At 32.4% G+C, this 19,415-nt stretch overlaps 1 protein-coding gene, 1 non-coding gene and 1 pseudogene across 2 annotated transcripts; 1 reads left to right on the forward strand and 2 right to left on the reverse strand.

Moving 5' to 3' along the window:
* Window positions 1-3,781: 3,781 nt before the first annotated feature.
* On the reverse strand, window positions 3,782-3,973 carry LOC142534188 (U2 spliceosomal RNA). The gene has a single exon (XR_012816935.1). It is a non-coding gene; the product is annotated as a U2 spliceosomal RNA (small nuclear RNA).
* A 5,323-nt stretch (window positions 3,974-9,296) lies between these two features.
* LOC142534178 (transcription factor MYB1R1-like) lies at window positions 9,297-11,078 on the forward strand (annotated as a pseudogene).
* Window positions 11,079-12,219: 1,141 nt separating this feature from the next.
* LOC142534180 (serine/threonine-protein phosphatase PP2A-2 catalytic subunit) lies at window positions 12,220-16,332 on the reverse strand. Its single transcript, XM_075641115.1, has 6 exons — window positions 15,703-16,332; window positions 14,363-14,477; window positions 13,283-13,391; window positions 13,124-13,201; window positions 12,745-12,936; window positions 12,220-12,606 (listed from the first exon to the last, which is right to left on the reverse strand). Exons 1-6 carry the CDS (start codon window positions 15,953-15,955, stop codon window positions 12,433-12,435), a joined length of 921 nt encoding a protein of 306 aa, XP_075497230.1. The 5' UTR covers window positions 15,956-16,332; the 3' UTR covers window positions 12,220-12,432.
* Window positions 16,333-19,415: the final 3,083 nt, after the last annotated feature.

Here is a 19,415-nt window from a genome sequence, read left to right on the forward strand (position 1 = left end):
AACGTAAAACGAATTAAGAATATTATGTTGTTTCATATTTTTATTTTGTATTATATCATCAACGGAGTAAAACATATTTTTTAGTATAAAGGTATATTTTGTTAGATCAAGCGTTTAATCATTAAGTCAAAAACTATAGTTGTTAATTAACGAACACTTTATTTTTTTTAGTTTTGATTGCACATAATGCACCTAATTGAGTGCTAATGGTCGAGCTATTATGATCATGAGTCCGAGAAGGCCCATGTCTATTTGCTGGTGTTGTCTAATATCCTTTAGAGATCAGTCTTACAGTTTTCCAACCGTCGATTATGTCACCAGCAGAGACAATATTATCTGTAAAGATCTGACGTCACTATTTTATGGCTCACCTGACCAACCAGATCAAGCGTCGCAACATTAGCATCTTAATATACAAAACTTCACATGATGTCACACTCTCAGTACTAATATCATTTATGCACGTTTAACCCAACATTTTTCCCAAAGAAATATATACATATGCTTATTGGGATACTTGAACTCATGAAATCGTTCTGATACTAATTGTTAATATCAAACACTTACCACTAAGCAAAAAGCTATAGCTGTTAGTCAATGCACAATATTATTTTCTTATACTTGTGGCAATACAGATTCCACCTATGATACTCACGGAAAATTTTAGGGTCCGCTTACAGTAAGTGTCACTAGTCCAGACGCAGGTTTTGAAATTACCCTGAGCCTGAAATCACAAATAAGATCGTTAGAAGGGGGCCATGAGGGTGTCCTGGCGTAGCCCCTCCGACGCTCAAATCAGAGACTGAGGATATATGGCGGGAGCAGCTAAGGGTGCTGCTGAGAATAATATAGTGAATGCCTTAACTGAAGGCTCAAACCTGGTATTTATAGGAGAATACATGGGCCCTTGATGGGCTTGTATTCCATTTGGGCTAGGGATGGGCCAAGGGTAGTGGGCTCATCCATGAGGTATCAACTTACTTGGGTGCTAATGAGTCGGGCTGTTCAGGCTCATGAGTTCGTGTAGGTACGTGTCTATCTGTTGGTGTTTATCTCATATTTTTAGAGATCACTCTTACTCTTTCTCTATCATCGTATGTCAACAGCAGCAGACAATATTAGCCGTTAAGATCTGGTTTCACTCTTTACGACCCACCTATCTAACAAGATCAAGCATCGTAATGTCAAGAACTTGATAGACGAGAACTTCGCAATAGGTCACACTACTCTCACTTATACACACTTCACCCGACATATTGAATTTTATTGTGTTTGTGTAGATAATACTAAATATTAATCTTGTGCTTATTTTACTTTTTTCTTATTTTTGAAAAACGATAATACAAAATATATTAATTATAAATTTTATAAATAATTTTTTGTTTAAACTAAATTTTGTTAGTAGTTTTAAGTTAATTTTTAAGTTATAGTAATAAATTAAAAGTCCTTGAAGCTGCTCTCACAAAAGTATCTTTAAACAGTTCCCAAGAACAATAAAAGATAGATTGCAGTCCTATTAGTGCAAAGACTATTTTCTCCCCACATGCTCCAAGAAGGCCCGTACTTATATTTGAAAAATGCTAAAAACACAAATATATTAACTATATATTTTATAAATAATTTTTGTTTAAACTATTTTTTTTAGTAATTTTAAGTTAATTTTTTAGTTATAGTAAAAAATATAAAAGATAGAGAATAAAAAAATGTAAAATAAGAAAGAACATCATTTGTATTGGAAATTTGAAAATAAATATAAATTAAGATGAAAAATAAGAGTATAATTATTTTTTAATATTTGTTTTGTATATTTATTTTTGTACCTTTTATGATGTTAACAAATTTAAATATATTTTTTGTGTAATTATCTTTCAAGATAATTGTTTTAGGAATTGTCCATTAAAATTATCAGTAAATTTACTTTAAAAAACATTTAATTAAAGAGTAGCAATTGTCAATTTTCAGTACAAAAATAAAAAAATGGGGTGTGATATAACAAATAATATTTGTTGAACCATTGAATGACGAGAGGATGCGGGATGTTGGATTCGAGTACTCAAGTGTCCGCTCCTGTGATCCCCAAGAAGGGCGGTGTGTGTTGTCTGAGTCTCGAACAAAAACGTTAATAATCTCAATGGACATTCCTACCAATCAATTTTAATATAATATAGTCAGATATTTTAAATGAGTTATTATTACCATCATAGTGTATTAAATAGACAACGATGTAAATAATACTCTCGTGCATTTAATTTTATATATATAAGTAACAAAAAAACACACACATATGAATGATCTATTCTCGTGTTCTTTCTAGTCTCGTTTGGTTTCGAGAGCATCCCTCTCCCCGTCCCTTGCCTCGTTCTTTGAAAACCATCATCCTTGATTTTCTTTTCGTATGTCGGGGAAAGTAACTCACCTTTATACATATACATTCATTTTGATTCAACCTCGGGTCTCTATAAAACAGAATGAAAAGCCCGGGTGGAAGCACAAAAGTAGAAAGGAGGGGGAAGAAGTCTAGTGCTAGTTCTTACTGACACTTCTTTATCTAACTTTCATTTTTGAGTGATTTGGATTGAATGAAAAATAGGAAAAAATTCCCTTCGTTTTTATCCTTTGGACGAATTGCGTTTTGTCATAGATATTTTTGTAGTTAGAAAGATTCGATATTTGAAATTAAAAATTAATAAAATGAAAATAAAGACGCATACGTGAGAAGGGGGCCCCAATATTTTTTATTCAGAAGAAGGAGGGACTAACCTCATTATATATACTAGTATACCGACGTACGCGTTGCGTTTTTTTATAATATTTTTTATAATTCATTTGATTTAAATTTAAATGAGGATCAAAATATAATTATAAAAATTATGAGTGACTATACTGTAATTTTGATATATAAATTAAAAAAATAAATTGAAAAATAAAAGAATAAAAAAAATGACCTCAATAAGAATTAAAATTATAACCTAAACCCCAAGAAACAATGACTATATCCGCTGAACTACATATAACTTGTATTAAAATTTTAACATTTTATTAATATATATAGTTATTAAAACAGAGAATGACACCAAAGTTAGTTACTTTAAATGTCTCAAATTCAATAAAATAATATAGAATAGCATAGATATATATGTGTGTGGGGCCAAAATAATCATCCGAATGGATTTAATTATAAATCCTTTTTTATTTTTCCTGTGATTCAAATTTTTATTTGAAAATATATTTAATAGGTTATTTATGGAAAACACAATATAATCAGGCATTTCAACCTTTAAGAATTGACGTTTTTTTTTAAAATTTTTTTTTCCTATTGTATAATTGAACGTGAAGTGATTAAGATGTTTTTAGTCTTTAGGATACGATTATTTCATTTTCATAATTATTTTACTCGACAAATTGTATTTAGTATTTTTTTTTAAATGAGTTTCACATAATTTATTCATAAGATGGGCTATTTTTTTTAATAAGGTTTCACATATATTTATTCAAAAAACGGTATCACATATATTTATTCTTAAGACAGGCTAGTTCTTCTAACAAATTTTAAAAAATATTTTTTTTACATTATATTATAAATTAATGAACATTGAAAAAGCCAATTTATTGAAAATCTAAATAAGTAATCTAATTTTTTTTAAAATTTTAGAGACGCTATTGTTATTATATTATTATGAACAAAATATTCGCAAATTTTCACTCTTTAGATATCACGCATTAGAGAAAGCCTTGTCCATCATCTTAAATGATATTGGACCGTAATTTTTACTTGGATTGGTGGGGTGGTGCCAGGCCCATGCAATAGTGCAACGCTTGGGCGACACTCGAAGACCCAGGCAGCAAGCTACCTTGATGGGCCTTCCCCCTAAAAAAATAATTTAATATCGTGTGAGCCATTGGCCCACGTATCAATATTAAACTGATAGAACAGATACTACACTTGATCTTAGCCAAAGGCCGAGAAAGGTATGAGGTTTGAAGGCAGTGCGCCCTTGTTTTATACCCCTTGTAGTCCATCAAATTGTATAACAATACAATGTGGGACAAACACAATAATTTGATATAAGCTAATGGCAAGCAGTAATCACAATTCAAGAGCTCGTGAAAATTAATTATAAGTTTCATTATATATCGTATTTATTAAATTATTTAAAAAAATTCGAAAATGGGTATCAGTAATTTATACACAAGTATAGGGATAAATAACTTTAAATATAATCTTTCGGAAGTAGGTTTCTTGTGAGACGGTCTCACGGATCTTTATTCGGGAGACAGATTAACACTTTCCATATTTACAATAAAAAGTAATATTTTGTCATAAAAATTATATTTTTTTATGAGTAACTCAAATAGAATATATGTATAATACTGTCTATATTTATAATAAAAAGTAATATTTTTTAATATAAATATTTTTTTTCAAATGAAAAAATGTGTGTGGAGTTTGGTTTCATACGAAGTAAAAAATGCTTCGTCTTTTATGTTAATCATCTCTAAAAGAAAAAAAAAACATTCAAAACAATTCACTAAATCCAAGAGCCCCTTAGTTTACCACACCCCCGAAAAATTTAAGTATAATTTGCTCCGTATTTATGTCAATCATTTCTAAAAGAAAAAAATATTTATATCCAAACAATTATTTAAAACCCTAATTAAACGAATATTTATTATAAATTAAATTATATTATATTATACATACATACTATATTGGAATTAATGTTAAATAAGAGACTGAATCGAGAAAATACGGAGAGGGATTAAATAGAGAATTATACCCCCCCAAAAAAAATTTAGGACAAATTATACAAAGAGTAGGTCTCTTATGAGACGGTCTTACGAATCTTTATCAGTGAGACGAGTACCGATATTCACAATAAAAAGTAATACTTTTAGCATAAAAAGTAATATTTTTTCATGTATGACCCAAATAAGACCGTCTCACACAAATTTTTTGCCTTATACACATTCTATTCATATTGAGTTGTGTCATGTATGTGTAAAGTACAATCATGATTCATGAACATGAAAATTAAAGTTATATTAAAAGTGATTCCTTTAATTTTCATGTTTTTTAATCAAACACTCTTCCAAAACTTATAACTCTTTGTTTATATATCTATATATTTTAACATGTAAGTTCTTCTAATTCTGTACGTATTTTTTATATATAAAAAATGAATTTTTTGTTTTCTGAGCCAGAGTGCATGTGATTGAATGCTGGGCCTTTTCATGACCTGTTAATTGGGCTTAGTCCTGTCTGATTTTAAGAATTTTATGGGCCTGTAAAGATCAGAGGCGACAAGGGGATGTGCTACTTTTCAATAACATGTGGTGACTTGTGAAGTTCAAATTTTACGAGACTTCTGAAATATAAACAAATATTATCCGAAAAAATCGTTGAAAAGAAACGTAACCAAACGATGTTCGTATTCCCGTGTATATTATCCTTAAAGAGATTAAATTTAAGATTGGAATGATAATTTTTTTAAAAAATATTAGTATCAATATTAATCTTAGTTGTTAATATCCATCCCCATGAATAAATAAATATATATATATGTCGGACATTTAAATTAAAGTTAAAATTTGAATCAAAATTACGGCTAATGAACGTGAGAGTATCTTTTGGCTCTCCACATTTTTGAGTTAGTTGTGGTTAATGTTTGTGGAAGTGTCTTTGGAGTTTTCACGTTCTTGAGTTAATTGAAAACTTCGATATTCTTGAGTTAATTGTAAGATTAATTAATCTTACATGACTTTTGATATACATTTTAGATCTTATAAATAATGTGTTCATTTCCTCAATCCATAAATAAAAAATATATTTTTTTACAAACACACTCAAGCATTCTTTTTCATTTCATATTGTTAGCTTTTCATTTGACAACAGTTAAGTTTTGATGATTAGGTGAAGGTACATTTTATTTCGCTGATGTCGTTGTATCCTGGATACAACAGTTGTCTGTCCTGATCTTTGAAGCACATTTGGAAGGGATAAATATGTTTTAAGGAAAATATTCTTTCTAAAAATTAAATACATGTAAATTTTCGCATCACTTATGATATTTCATTAAATTTTCAAAATTTCCAAAATTTGGAAAATTAATTCATTTGTAATTATATGATTTATATTTAATTTATTTGATTTTTACTTCAAGTAATTATTCACACAAACTTAGTTACTATTTAATCATTAATTATATTTAATAACATCTGGTGTATCGCTTCTGGTCATATATAGTTAAATTAATGATACAATTTTGTAGACTACTTGACATATCTTTTCGATGCTTCTTTCCTAGAAGTTGAACCGAAAAAATAATTATCAACATTGACTGTTCAGGTTTACTCAATATACAATCGAAGAGTAATGACGGCGAGTTATCCGTCTTAAAAACGAAAACTCAATATGTGCGCGCGTCAACACACACACAGATATATATACATATATATACATATATATATATGAGGTGATGAAGAACAAACAAACTTCAAGAAACACGTTACCCTCGCAAAGCGACTTGTTACTTATACGTACCATTTAAGCGATTTTAAACAAGATGGGCTCCTTTCATTAGATTAATTATGTAGGAAATGGTTTAACTCTTTTTTTTTTTTTTGATGATTTTTATGTGAACTGCTTATTTCACTAGTTGTTCAAGATGCATTAAATTCTCTATATATCTTGGCATTGACTCAAGATATTATATTCCATAACCATGTGTTATTTTATATAATTCTATTTATATAATGTTTAATATTGTAATAAAAAATTCTATTACGTTACTAAAAAACGAAACTATCTCAATCTTATTTAAGTTTAAATGGCCATATCACTCTCAAAACAATATATATATATATATATATATATATTATAAATTATAATAAATTTCAGGATAATTAAGGTTATTGGTAAGCACGAATTCTAAAGAGATTTCAGTAATTTATTTCGTCGTATTCGTATTATGTGACGTTTTGATTCCGAGCCTTGTACTTAAATCTGTCTTATTTGTATTGTCTTTATAGGTTTAACTGAAATTTGGAGAAAGCTTGAAAATAGAAAAGAAAGTCAAACAATGCGATACCACATTAGAGATTGTCTGAGAAATGAACGGCCAAGAAAATTCTTGACAATGAAGGTTCAGACTCTGTGCAAGGTCTGGAATGACATCTAGCCAAGCAAAGACAGGCACGAACCCTGGACATGCCTGAGACCATCATTCGTGCGCGTTAGGTACAAGAAACTGTATGTCTTAGACTCCCTCTAATTTATTTTAACTTAGTTCGTTTGCTAGTTTTATTTTAATCGAATTTTTCGGTGAATTATCATATTTGAATACATATTAAGTAATCTCTAAAATTTTAGTTATAGATTTTTTTTATATACAATAACTTCATTAACACAAAAACATTTTAATATACACGCACGAGACGCGTGCATAGGAGTCGGACATCAATGTCAATTATCAGAGAAGATTTATACAACTACATTTCTTCGTGAATTTTTCCCCTCTTTATTGAGATAAAAAAATTATTTTTTTTTAAAAAAATAAACCTCTAAAAATACCAAAGAAATCAAAATAGTTTGGCAAAAACTTGTGTGAGACGATCTTACTTATCGTATTTTGTGTATTTGGGTTATCCATGAAAAAGTATTACTTTTTATGCTAAGAGTATTACTTTTTATTTTGAATATCGGTAACATGGACCCGTCTCACGGATAAAGATCCGTGAGACTGTCTCACAAGATATCTAATCAAGTAGTTTTTGAAGTTTAGAAGAAGCGAGAAGAAGAATGAATGGAAGAGTGGGGTCACAATACCTATTATCCTCACACATCCCACCACCACTAATGGTCAATAAACAAAGCAATAGATTCAAAATGTTACCTTGCAAAGAATATGCCATTTCGACGATGGAGAACCTCCCTTCTTCTCCACTAATCTTTTCTTTTCTTTTCTTTATTTATTTAAAAAAAAGTACACACATCCCATTATTATTATTATTATTATTATTATATTATTATTATTATTATTATTATTATATTATTATTATGTATTTATTTTTTTTTGTGTAAAATGTCAAAATCACATCCATAATGCCAATACCCAAGTCTTGATTTATACTCACTAGTACATTTACGCAAGCATTTCTTAATTGCGTATTTTTTAAATCAAGCTAAGGTTTCACAAAAAAAAATCTCTTATGTTTTGGTACTTTCATGGAGGATATATAGTTAATTCTGCATAATTTAAATAAAATATTTTGATAAAATTCAGACCAGCACGAAAATATGTGTAATAGATTTATATAATTAATCTATATAATTTTTTTTCCCCGAAATTTCGAACCAAATTCACTCCAATGCGTAATTTCTTAGAAACTTATATTCTTAATTTTTAATATATGCAAGTTACGTGACTTTTCACTCAAATTTCTATTAATAAAAAATATTATACATGAACATTTTGCACGTGTAATTACGTACTCAACTCTCTACTCCAGATGAAATTTTCTGTAAAATTTGTGATGGTATATATCTATGTTAGATAATTATAATGTATGAAATAAATTCACAAAATAACCATATGATCAAATATATACATATCGTTGAGTTCAAAATAACCATATGATAAAATATACACATATTGTCGAGTTCAATAATCATTTATGTTATGATAACAGTCGAAACATAGTGCTACACTATTATACGAGTTAAAATTTAAAATTGCAATAGTGCTACATCTATTATACGATTTAAAATTTTGAAGTTGCATCTTCACCGTCGACTATAACTTTTGATAACACGGCAGACGCTCGCTATACATAACATGCTGTTAGAAATCCCACCTCGGCTGTATTAAGTCTTTTAGAATTGTATATATGGACTTGAACAATAATATTTAAAGTATGTCTCTTGTGAGACGGTCTCACGAATCTTAATCTGGATACGGGTCAACCAGACCGATATTCACAATAAATAGTAATACTTTTAGCATAAAAAGTAATATTTTTTCATGAATGACCCAAATAAGATATATGTCTCACAAAATACGACATGTGAGACCGTCTCACATAAATTTTGTCTAATATTTATTAAGCTAGTTTTGGAGTTGAGTTAAGTTTAAAATCTCAATTTTAACGTGGCATCGTATCAGAGTTAGACTTAGCTTTTATTATGTGGTCGGCCATTATTTATTTCTAACGGAAGTCCATCATACAACACATGAATATTCCCAATCATTTACCAAATTGTTTTGACAAAATAACAAAATTTTATTGGACACTAAACAAAAGAACAGAACCCTCGGCCTTACGTAAATAAAGTAAAGCTGTTTCTCACTTCTCACTTCCCAAAACTTCTCCTTTTATTAATTCCTTGCCCCCAAAAAGCTTGTTCTGTTCGCAGCAATGGCATCCCAGTCAGTTGGGAACGATGACCAAAATTCAAGAACATGTTCAGAGGTCAGTGGCGGCGGTAAAGGGTTCATGCTATTCGGCGTAAGAGTGGTGGAAGGATCGTTTAGGAAGAGCGCGAGCACCAATAACTTAGCTCAATATGAGCAGGCGCACGACTCCAATACTAATGATGTCGCCGGCGGCTATGTCTCCGACGATGTCGTCCACCGGAGCCGTCACCGCAAGAGAGGCAAGTCGATCTTATCACGTTAACCTCCCCGATCATGTTTGTCTTTTCGATTTTATCATTGTAGAATTCTCGAGTTCAACTGAAAAGTACTGGAGACATAGGCTCATTTTCGTGTTGATATATTTTGTCGAATGAAGGAAATTTGTTTAAAAACACCGTTCCATGTTTTCAGCTCTCAGATACAAATCCGTCCGTCGATATTTGATATTTAATTTCTTGCAAATATGAGATGGTGAAAACTGAAATGAATAATATTTCAACAACTTAGTGATCGTTGAATTAGATTATATATCTTGGTTCCTTCCAAAAATAGGTGTGGCTTGGAGCGAAGAAGAACACAAGCTATTCCTGCTAGGGCTGCAGAAAAGCAGGGAAAGGAGATTGGAGAGGAATTTCAAGAAACTTTGTGAAGACACGAACGCCTACACAGGTTGCCAGCCACGCACAAAAGTACTTCCTCCGCCGGAACAGCCACAACAGGCGCCGCCGGAGATCAAGTCTCTTTGACATCACCGCCGACGCGGTATGACGTCAATTCTATTCTATTTATTGATTATTTTTTTCTTACTAAGTGGGTATTAATTAACGTATAGGTTGCCTCACTTAAAATTTATGAAAAGCAAAAAATCGCCACCTACCGACATTCACATCGATTTGATTACAAATATTGCATAAAAAAGTGTTTATCCTAAATCACGTTTTTAGTTCAACGATCTCTGTATCCCAAAAAATTGATAATCTCGATGCTAGTTAATGATTTGTGGTTCGCGGCACGTGATTAAAATTTAAAAGTTGGTAGACCCCTAAATAAAAAGCCAAGAAATAATAATGTATAGTCCTAATGTCCAATTAAATTCGATTTTTAATGTTTCCTTTCTTTAATTACTTGTCGTTTCTCTAACAGGTTTTGGGTTCAACGATTGAAGACCAAATTCATCTCGAAACCCCACCAATTATGCCCCAAGAAAATGTAACCAAAAGACTTGAAAAATTCCCAGTTTCTCCCACTTTCCCATTGTCCATAAAACCTTTGATTGTACCAATTGAAAGAAGATCGATTGAGAATATGTCTTTGCTACAGCTCAACAATTCACCAAGACCCCTCATGCCCATTCCCATTTTACCCCTCCCCCCATCTTCAAAAATGGCAAAATTAGACTTAAATAAATCCACCACCCTTGATCACCCTCCTCCTTCGTCACTTAATTTATCGACCCCGGCACCATTATCCAACAAACAATCTCCGCCACAGCCACCGACGGCCCAACCTGGACGACATGCAGCGGCTTTCGAACCACTGCCAGCAAGCTTTAATGGAAGTAGTGGGGATAGCATCATCAGTGTTGCTTGATGATGGGGAATGATTATCGGTAATATTGATAGTGATGTTTGTGTTGTAAAGTTTGACAAATAATGTTTTTTTTTTTTTAAAAAAAACGCTTAAAGTTGGATTAGTTAGGTTTATAGATCTTTAGACATGACATTATTTACTAGATGAATGGGGGCATTCATCTATTCTATCCTATGCAAGGTCATGTTTCGTCTATTGTTTTTTAAAAAGTAGCTAGCTAGACAACGATGTGTACGTATTTATTCTATGTTTTAATTAAATGTGTTCTTGAGAAAGCATGTGTAGGACCGACTGCTTACCGTTTTACCAAAAGTTATAGCTAGTGGTAATGGTGCAACTCAAATATTTTAAACCGCACAACAGCTCAAGCACCACGGTTCGATCGCTCTACCAAGCAATAACAATTATTGCACCCATCAACATATTATTCGTCTCCATTTATGTGATAATAGATCTTTATTCATCTTCTCTTCAATGCCAAAAGAAAATGAAATATGAGAATTACAGGAAATTAAATCACTGAAACATTTGGACATAGACTTATTTGTGCACATCAAAGAACACATGGAATTTATCGAATTAAAGCTAATTAATCAAGAAATTGAAATAAGTTTTCCAGGAAAATGAAAGCTATCTACTCAAAAACAAGAAAGCCATGTTATCTGATAGAATTTGGTTAATCGAATTTTAGATGTTGCAGTGCCTTAATTCTTTGCTCTAATCGACTTCAGTCCTCTAGGACGGACCAGTAGATTTCACACGTCTCTCCACCTACCTCTCAAATCATCCACTGCCACGATTTTTTTATTTTGTTTTGGGTTTGTAAATAGATTGTGATTTGTAAGGATTGGATCAATAATCCTTGACAAATTTAAAATTTATAAATATTCGTGTGTGAAAATAATATTATGTAATTAGTTGCATTGCGTATAGCTAAAAATTTGTGGAAGGAATGCCATAAATGTACACGGTTCCGACTTCAATTCCCTGGCTCTTTATGCTTCGGTGAGAAGAAAGAAGGATCAGTATTCATATCAAGTTTATTACATCCAAGAAAACTTGTAACTGAAAGTGAGAGATTATTTGACTTTATGAATTAAAACATATAATTTTTTTATTTATATTAAAAAAACCCAATCATAGGATCACTTGGTGCTCAACGAATAAAAATTGAGATTTTAAAAAATCAAACAGAACCTGGAAAGGGGGAAAACTGTTTCCTACGAACAACCTTGTAAATTACAAAAGACAATATACCATGTTATCGTTACGTTCTCCTCTTGGGGAAAAAATATACAAGACAAGGGCAGTGCCTTAGTCTGTCCGACTCTCCGGAAATTATCTTGACAACAGTCCTCAAATAACAACACTCTTCTATCTTAACAAACTGTAAGCATGTACGAGAAATAGGAATCCGAGATTCCTTAGTTCACAAAAAATAATCTGGAGTCTTACGTGTGGTGTCAGGCTCGATCTGTCGAGGAGCTGGATCGAACTGAAGGAAATTTTGCTCCATGTTTTCCCCGATTTCAAGAATCGCAGCCATGTTTCCACACCGGTAACAATAGTTTGGGGCGCTGAAGACAGTCACGACATTCTTGTCCTGGAAATCCAAGTGTTAAAATATAAGGCTATCATTTGTCCACCTCCTATGAGTTCGAGTTTTTGAGATAACAGGTTAATGACAAAAATAACCAAGGATAGATCCATGACGGATCATTCGTTAAAATTACATGCTCACCTGACACCAATTAAAACCCTCCATAACAAGCTGGTGGGCTCTTGAAATTAGAGTGAGGCCATTGGTATGGTTGAACTGAGAGGCTATATCCTGTCCAAAGGTGTAACCAGCACCACGTGGTGAGATACCCCACCCACAACGATCATCCGGATCAGACCACAAGAGATCGCACATTGGTCCTTCATGTGGAACCTAATAAAATTTGGGAACAAAAAAAATTAATTGAAGAAAAATGGTTTTGAAAACAAAGCTTCAAGATGTTGAATAATTTTTCCCTCTCCCGTAGAGAAGAAAAGTCACAAAATATAGAGAATACACGGTGAGATGCCTGATAAAATATTGCAGTGAAAATGGTCTAGCAATATAAAATTTATCGCACCTCTTGTATACGGTCCAAAGATCGAATATTGTCTAGAGTATCAAGAGATGGTGAAAGACCCCCATGTAAGCAGAAGACCTACAAGTAAACACAAGGCATTATACATAGAAACAAAGATATCATTCAAAGCAGAAGCATATCTCCATTTGGCATACAAACCTGGCTCTCAATAAGCGCTGTCAGGGGAAGGTAATCAAAAAGATCGGTGAAATACTTCCACACATTGGCATTGCCATACTTTCTCAAGCATTCATCATAGAAACCATACCTGGTTGTCACAAGGTACTGCCATTATTACGGAGATAGTCGTGGAATAGAAAATCAAGAAATCTCATATCAAGTCTTATTTGGTTTTATCCTAGTTTTGTTTTCAACATTCATAACATAGTATTTCACAATGCAATTGTCTGATTTTCATCTTACAATTAAGCCTATAACATCAGGAGTTAATATAAACAGCAATAAGGACCACAGAATCTACATGCAATCAGGTGCACTGAATGTCGTTATAAATTAAAATGTACATGTGAACAAGTTAACAAAATTGTCTAATATGATGCTATAGCTACCAGAATATAATATCTGATTTAATTAAAACTTAAAAGTTGAGTTCAGCAGGGTTATCAATAAAGAGATCATCAATGGTGGAATCTTAGAAAACTACCAAATAGCATATTGCATCATATAACTGAGCGATACAAGACACAAAAAAGTTGCAAATAAATAAATACAGAGATCCAACAAAGAGAGTAGAGTTGCTTTGATGATGCCTTGTATGACATGCATTTCTAAATATTTAGAAGACATTTATCAGCCAGGACATAAAATAGAAATAACGAAGAGAAGTAGTTAATAGTAACTTGATTCCCTTGTACTTAATATTATTTATTTTTTATAGGATGGGTGTCCACAGAGCGCTGAAGCCTGAAATCAACCATGTTATAATTTTTCACGCGCTCTATGAAATATGGCACCATGGCAAAGCCAATGAAATTGCATTTAAAAAGGTATGCCGCCAATTTGCAATTGCAATATCATTCATAAAACACAAACATGTCTCCACAAATTTTCATGCATAAAATCTCTTCCATTGTATGAAAAAAACGTTAGCACACTAATGAATTTAACAACCTTTCTGATATGCTGAGGATATCATGCGTACTTTATATTCAGAGATATATGAAGTGATCCAACACAACATTACCAGAACTCTAATAGCCTTACAAGGAAAAATCTTACACTTGAGTGATTTGCCGACTTTCATGATTTCCTCTAAGAATTGTAATTCTGTCTCTATGACGAACTTTCAGAGCCACTAAAAGTGTGACCGTCTCCACTGAGTAGTACCCACGATCTGCGTAAAATGAATGACTTGTCAATGGAATGTAGTGATGCTCATTACAAATCAACAAAAATCGAAAAACACAAAATATGTATAGAACCACATGAAACATATAATAGGTAGAGATTAGTCTGACATAAAGATCAGGGGCAAAAGTATAAAAGCTTTATCAGTAAAGTTTAGTATGCTCACGATATCTTTTATGGAGTAAGCTATTAAGCATAATCTAGGTATATGAGACTAATTTCAACCACGTGTCTCATTAAGTGACTACAATAAGAACCAAAAGCAAACAGAAACCCTTATTCCCTTGTGTGCATGCAAACTCCAGCATTGTCTTTACGCGTTAGCAGGAGAGCGGACATTTCAATATATATCCTTGAGATGTGGAATGCAATTGCGATCAAAGTTGCATGACCATTTCATCAGTAGTGTACTAGATAAAACAACAGGCCCAAACGAACATTATCCAGGAGTAAACAGGATCGGATGGAAAATAAATAAATATTATCGCAGGGCTTACGCCACTATTTCCTCAATCACAGGTCCATTTTCAATCTCATTTCTCGCTTTGTGACCTCATTCACACTGACAGAACTTAGCATTCTAAAGCCACCTGTCATCCCAGAATCCCATATCACAACCTACCCAAATCAAAATGCTGCCATGTTCAATAAACATCTCAGACAACCATATGCCCCCCTCAACAGGGGTTGGATATTTTGTGTCACGTACAAAAATCACTGGATAAGCATGCCGAAAAGATAAATAATTTTGTATTCAGCTAACTGGCGGTGAAGAAATCTCAATAGGAAACCTCCCAGTTAGAGACAAACCGAACAAATAGCTAAGGTATCATCTGGATTAGATTTATTGTTTATATCTAACAAGATAATTGATTCGCAAATAAGGAATCAATCCATCAAAAGAATCTACCTTTGGAAACAGAGCTACGGACCAACATATTGCATCTATAAACCAAACAAAAACTATCATTTCTCTATTTCCCTATCGGACAAGATTAATAATACCAATTACATTAGAAACACCCTTCTTAACTTCCATAAACACCCATCACAGATGAATCTACGATCATCCAAGTCACTAGCAATCAACAGCTACAAAAACCTCAAAACATTCAGTTCTCATGCCCCTAAGTTCTAACAAATTCGGCTAAGCAAACAGCTTTACTAAATTAATTAAATCACTAAAATGAATGGAAATAATAAAACAGTACCAACATAATCCCCCATAAAGAGATAATTCGTATCGGGAGCATTGCCGCCTATCCGAAACAGCTCGATCAGATCGTAAAACTGTCCATGTATATCGCCGCACACAGTGACAGGACATTTAACCGGCTGCACATTCCATTCCTCCACTAAAATCGCTCGAGCCTGATCGCACAGAAACTTCACCTCCGCCTCCGATAGCGGCTTGCATTCCATCAATTGCTCTATCTGCCTATCCAAATCCCCGTACCCAGGCATTTTCGCCAAAATTTCTTCGAAAACACCTCACCTCTGTTACGCCCGTTCAAGTTTTCGCACTTCGATCTGAAAATGGTGTTCGAGATTCGACTTTCAAGCACGTAAAAATACAAACCAATCCTGCCGTCACATCATCTGAGATCTAAGTATGAGCAAAAATCGGTATACCATTTTTCGCCATGATTCTCAATGATTAAAAGATTTCGCAATCCTTTCAACACTATCTATATCCAATCATCACGACAAAAATTTCAAGATTTGCGTCGGATTATTCACAAAACAGATTCAACAGAAACAGATCTATATATGTATGTATAGATTGGATTAGAAACTTTGAACAAATTGGAAATGGTGGAATGCGAAATGAAATTCAAATGTACGTCAAATGGAGGATGAGTGGGCCGTACATTATATTTATTATTTAAATTATAAAAATTTCTCGCCCCGGTGGCTCCGCCGGGTCAAAGAAACAAAGATGCGTGACACGTGGCGAGCTGTTGAACACCGAAGGCATTTACCTACACCTACCGCGTAAGATAGCTTTAGCCCTTGTGAGATATAGTAGATTGGGCCAAACTATGGACCCTTTTTTATGGCTGGTTTAGCCCAATAGTTCTAGTGGGGTCCACTGGTTGGAAAATATTTTCAAATCCTCTCCAAAAGAGGAAAAACAAATTCGATTTTTTTTAAAAAATATTTTCTTGTATACATTTTCAATTTTTTTTAGAGAAACATATTTTTTGTTACAGATTTAATATTGTATCAGATCATATTAATTTATTTAATTTTATAAGTGAGAATTTTAAATTTAAATTACACTCGAATGGGTTAAAATTCAATTCAGTAACCGAAATAATTTGAAATTGACAAAAACTTGTGTGAGACGGTCTCACGGATCGTATTTTGTGAGATTGATATCTTATTTGGGTCATCCATGAAAAAATAATATTTTTTATGCTAAGAGTGTTACTTTTTATTGTGAATATCGGTATGATTGACTCGTCTCACAGATAAAGATTCGTGAGATCGTCTCACAAGAGACCTACTCTTTGAAATTTATGAATATTTAATGTTAAAAAAATAACAATTTTTATATGAAATGTGAAAATGGGAACATGTATTTTCCCTAAAAAGAATGAAAATACAGTAGAAATACTTGGAACTTAAACCTAATTTCAGACATGGTAATATATTTATGATTCTTCTAAAGTTTCTCATCTCTTTACCCAAAACATGGGTTCGGTCGACCCTATACCTGCGGGCACTGCCTGCAGGGGTCGATCCAACGGCTCGGATTTTTTCGAACCAATTTTTTTATTTTTTTTACAGGGAGGTGGGCCCGGATCACTCATGTGGAGTGATCCGGGCCGTTCATTGCCCGTGCAGGCAATGCCTGCACGGGTAGGGTTGAAACAAACCCAAAACATGTTAAAAATTTCTATCCAATAACTTTAATCTGAATTCAAATTTGATAATTTCAAATAATAAATCAAATATATGACGATTTACAAGCTGACTCGTTTTTTTCGATCTATATCATTTCTCGACTCGGTCAGAAACATATAAGCGGATCTTAAACGACCAAATTAAAGATTTCTCTTTACAGTTTTCCCACCAAAGAATCTAGTGAAAAAGACTAACCCCTCAAAGATGCTATGCCCCCAATTCTGTTTTTCTTCTTTTCATGATATGCAAAACACCTTTAAGTGGTGGATTTGCTTTAGTTTCAAAACACACATGCCAACAATACACAACTCATGAGTAAAACAAAGCAATATTCCCCATCATCATTATATTATATTAAACTTCTACGTGAAATTATAACAAGTTAATCAGGAAAAAAAAAAAAAACTAATCTAATCATTTTGAATGGTATAGGTAGTAGGATTCAATTAAACTAATAAATCGGTTAGGCTGATTTTCCTCGGAAAAGTTATGTTCTTCGAACGTACGTATCATAAATTTGGACATATCTTTTGATAGACAATAACAATTGATTAATTTATTTTCAAAGAATTTATTATTTAGTAGTTTCGTAATCATTTAAAAGAAATTAGTGAAAATTGTACAAGCATAGCTAGCATAAATGCATAATAGAACCTCCCTCCTTTGAATTGTCACACCAAATACCAAAGCAATAATTTAAAAAAAAACAAGCTTCCTCAAGATATATATATATATATATATATATATATATATATATAGTTTTAATATGTTGTACACTTATCATGAACACTTAAGTGTGCATCGATGATGTGATATTCATCTATGGATGTAATGAAATATATCAAAATTGTACATCCAATAGATGAGTGACACCTCATCGGTGCTCACACAAATGTACATGATAAGTATACAACATATCAAAATTATATATATATATATATATATATATATATATATATATATTCATCAAGAGATCACATTAATTAATATCTCATGCATATACACATCTTTAGTGCTCTCTAATTTGCAAGATCCACGTAGCAATCGTCTCAATGCTTCTATCTAAGCTCGACGACCTGGTGGTTGACGTGAGTTTCCAGATCTTCTGTTTCAAATAAAAAGAAAAAAAAAAACGTAACAATCTCTCTGAAGCCATGTTTTCTTGTGTGCATGTAATAAGAATTTGGGCAAGAAATTTAGGATATTTCATTGTTCCTAAATTTATATAAGCTTATGAAGCACAAATTTAAGTCTTGAATCTAGGAAACAAAGGTATATTGTCCCGACATGGAAAAATTAAGGCCAAATACTTATACTTATTTTTCTAGAAGAAATACATGTCCTTTCTCAAACAAAAAAAAAAACGTATATATAAATTACCTAACGGGGGTCATATCTTAAAAAAGATTTAGGCAAAGTACCCAACCTCCAAATTTTCCAGTCTCAAACTATATACAAAACCAGTCTCATTTTCTCGCCGTCGATCAAATCCTCGGCATGTCTATTAGGCCATATTGCTGCTCGATTATTTCGGTTAATTGGTAAAATTATAAAGTAGAGGGAAAAGGGAATACAAGTAAAAACGACAGACATAAAAAGGTTGAAGCCATCAAAAGAGCCGAAAAGAGATTGAAATGTTTGAATTTAGCTTTAAAAAATCTGCTTAAATACAGATAAAGCTGTATATTACGATGGAATATGGCAAACTCTTTTATGCTTTAATTCTCAACAGGCTTAATATTCAAGAACTTTAACAACATGAAATGAAAAGAATTCTATATCAAAATAATTGATGAAACATGCAATATTGCACATGCAACGTTTTATTTTGTTCATAAAATCACGTATATTTTATAATTAGTTGGGAAAATTACAATATTGGTCATAGATATGATTTTGATAATTTATGTTTTCAGATTTTCAGATTTTCAGTCTCAGTCCGCTATTTTTCTATTTTAGCAATTCTGGTCATTTTTCTATTGTGACACTGATGTGGTGTCGACGTGCCATTCAC

This window comes from Primulina tabacum, unplaced genomic scaffold, assembly GCF_025594145.1.
Source record: "Primulina tabacum isolate GXHZ01 unplaced genomic scaffold, ASM2559414v2 Contig418, whole genome shotgun sequence".
NCBI classification, from domain to species: domain Eukaryota; kingdom Viridiplantae; phylum Streptophyta; class Magnoliopsida; order Lamiales; family Gesneriaceae; genus Primulina; species Primulina tabacum.

Bases quoted from the DNA above. Each gene is read 5' to 3' on its own strand.
- LOC142534180 (XM_075641115.1), bottom strand. From the start codon at position 15,955: ATGCCTGGGTACGGGGATTTGGATAGGCAGATAGAGCAATTGATGGAA. The intron at 13,392-14,362 runs GTAAGATTTTTC...TGTGACAACCAG, and splicing joins AGTCGGCAAATCACTCAAGT to GTATGGTTTCTATGATGAAT. The intron at 12,607-12,744 runs GTGAGCATGTAA...TTGGATTTCCAG, and splicing joins AGGGTTTTAATTGGTGTCAG to GACAAGAATGTCGTGACTGT.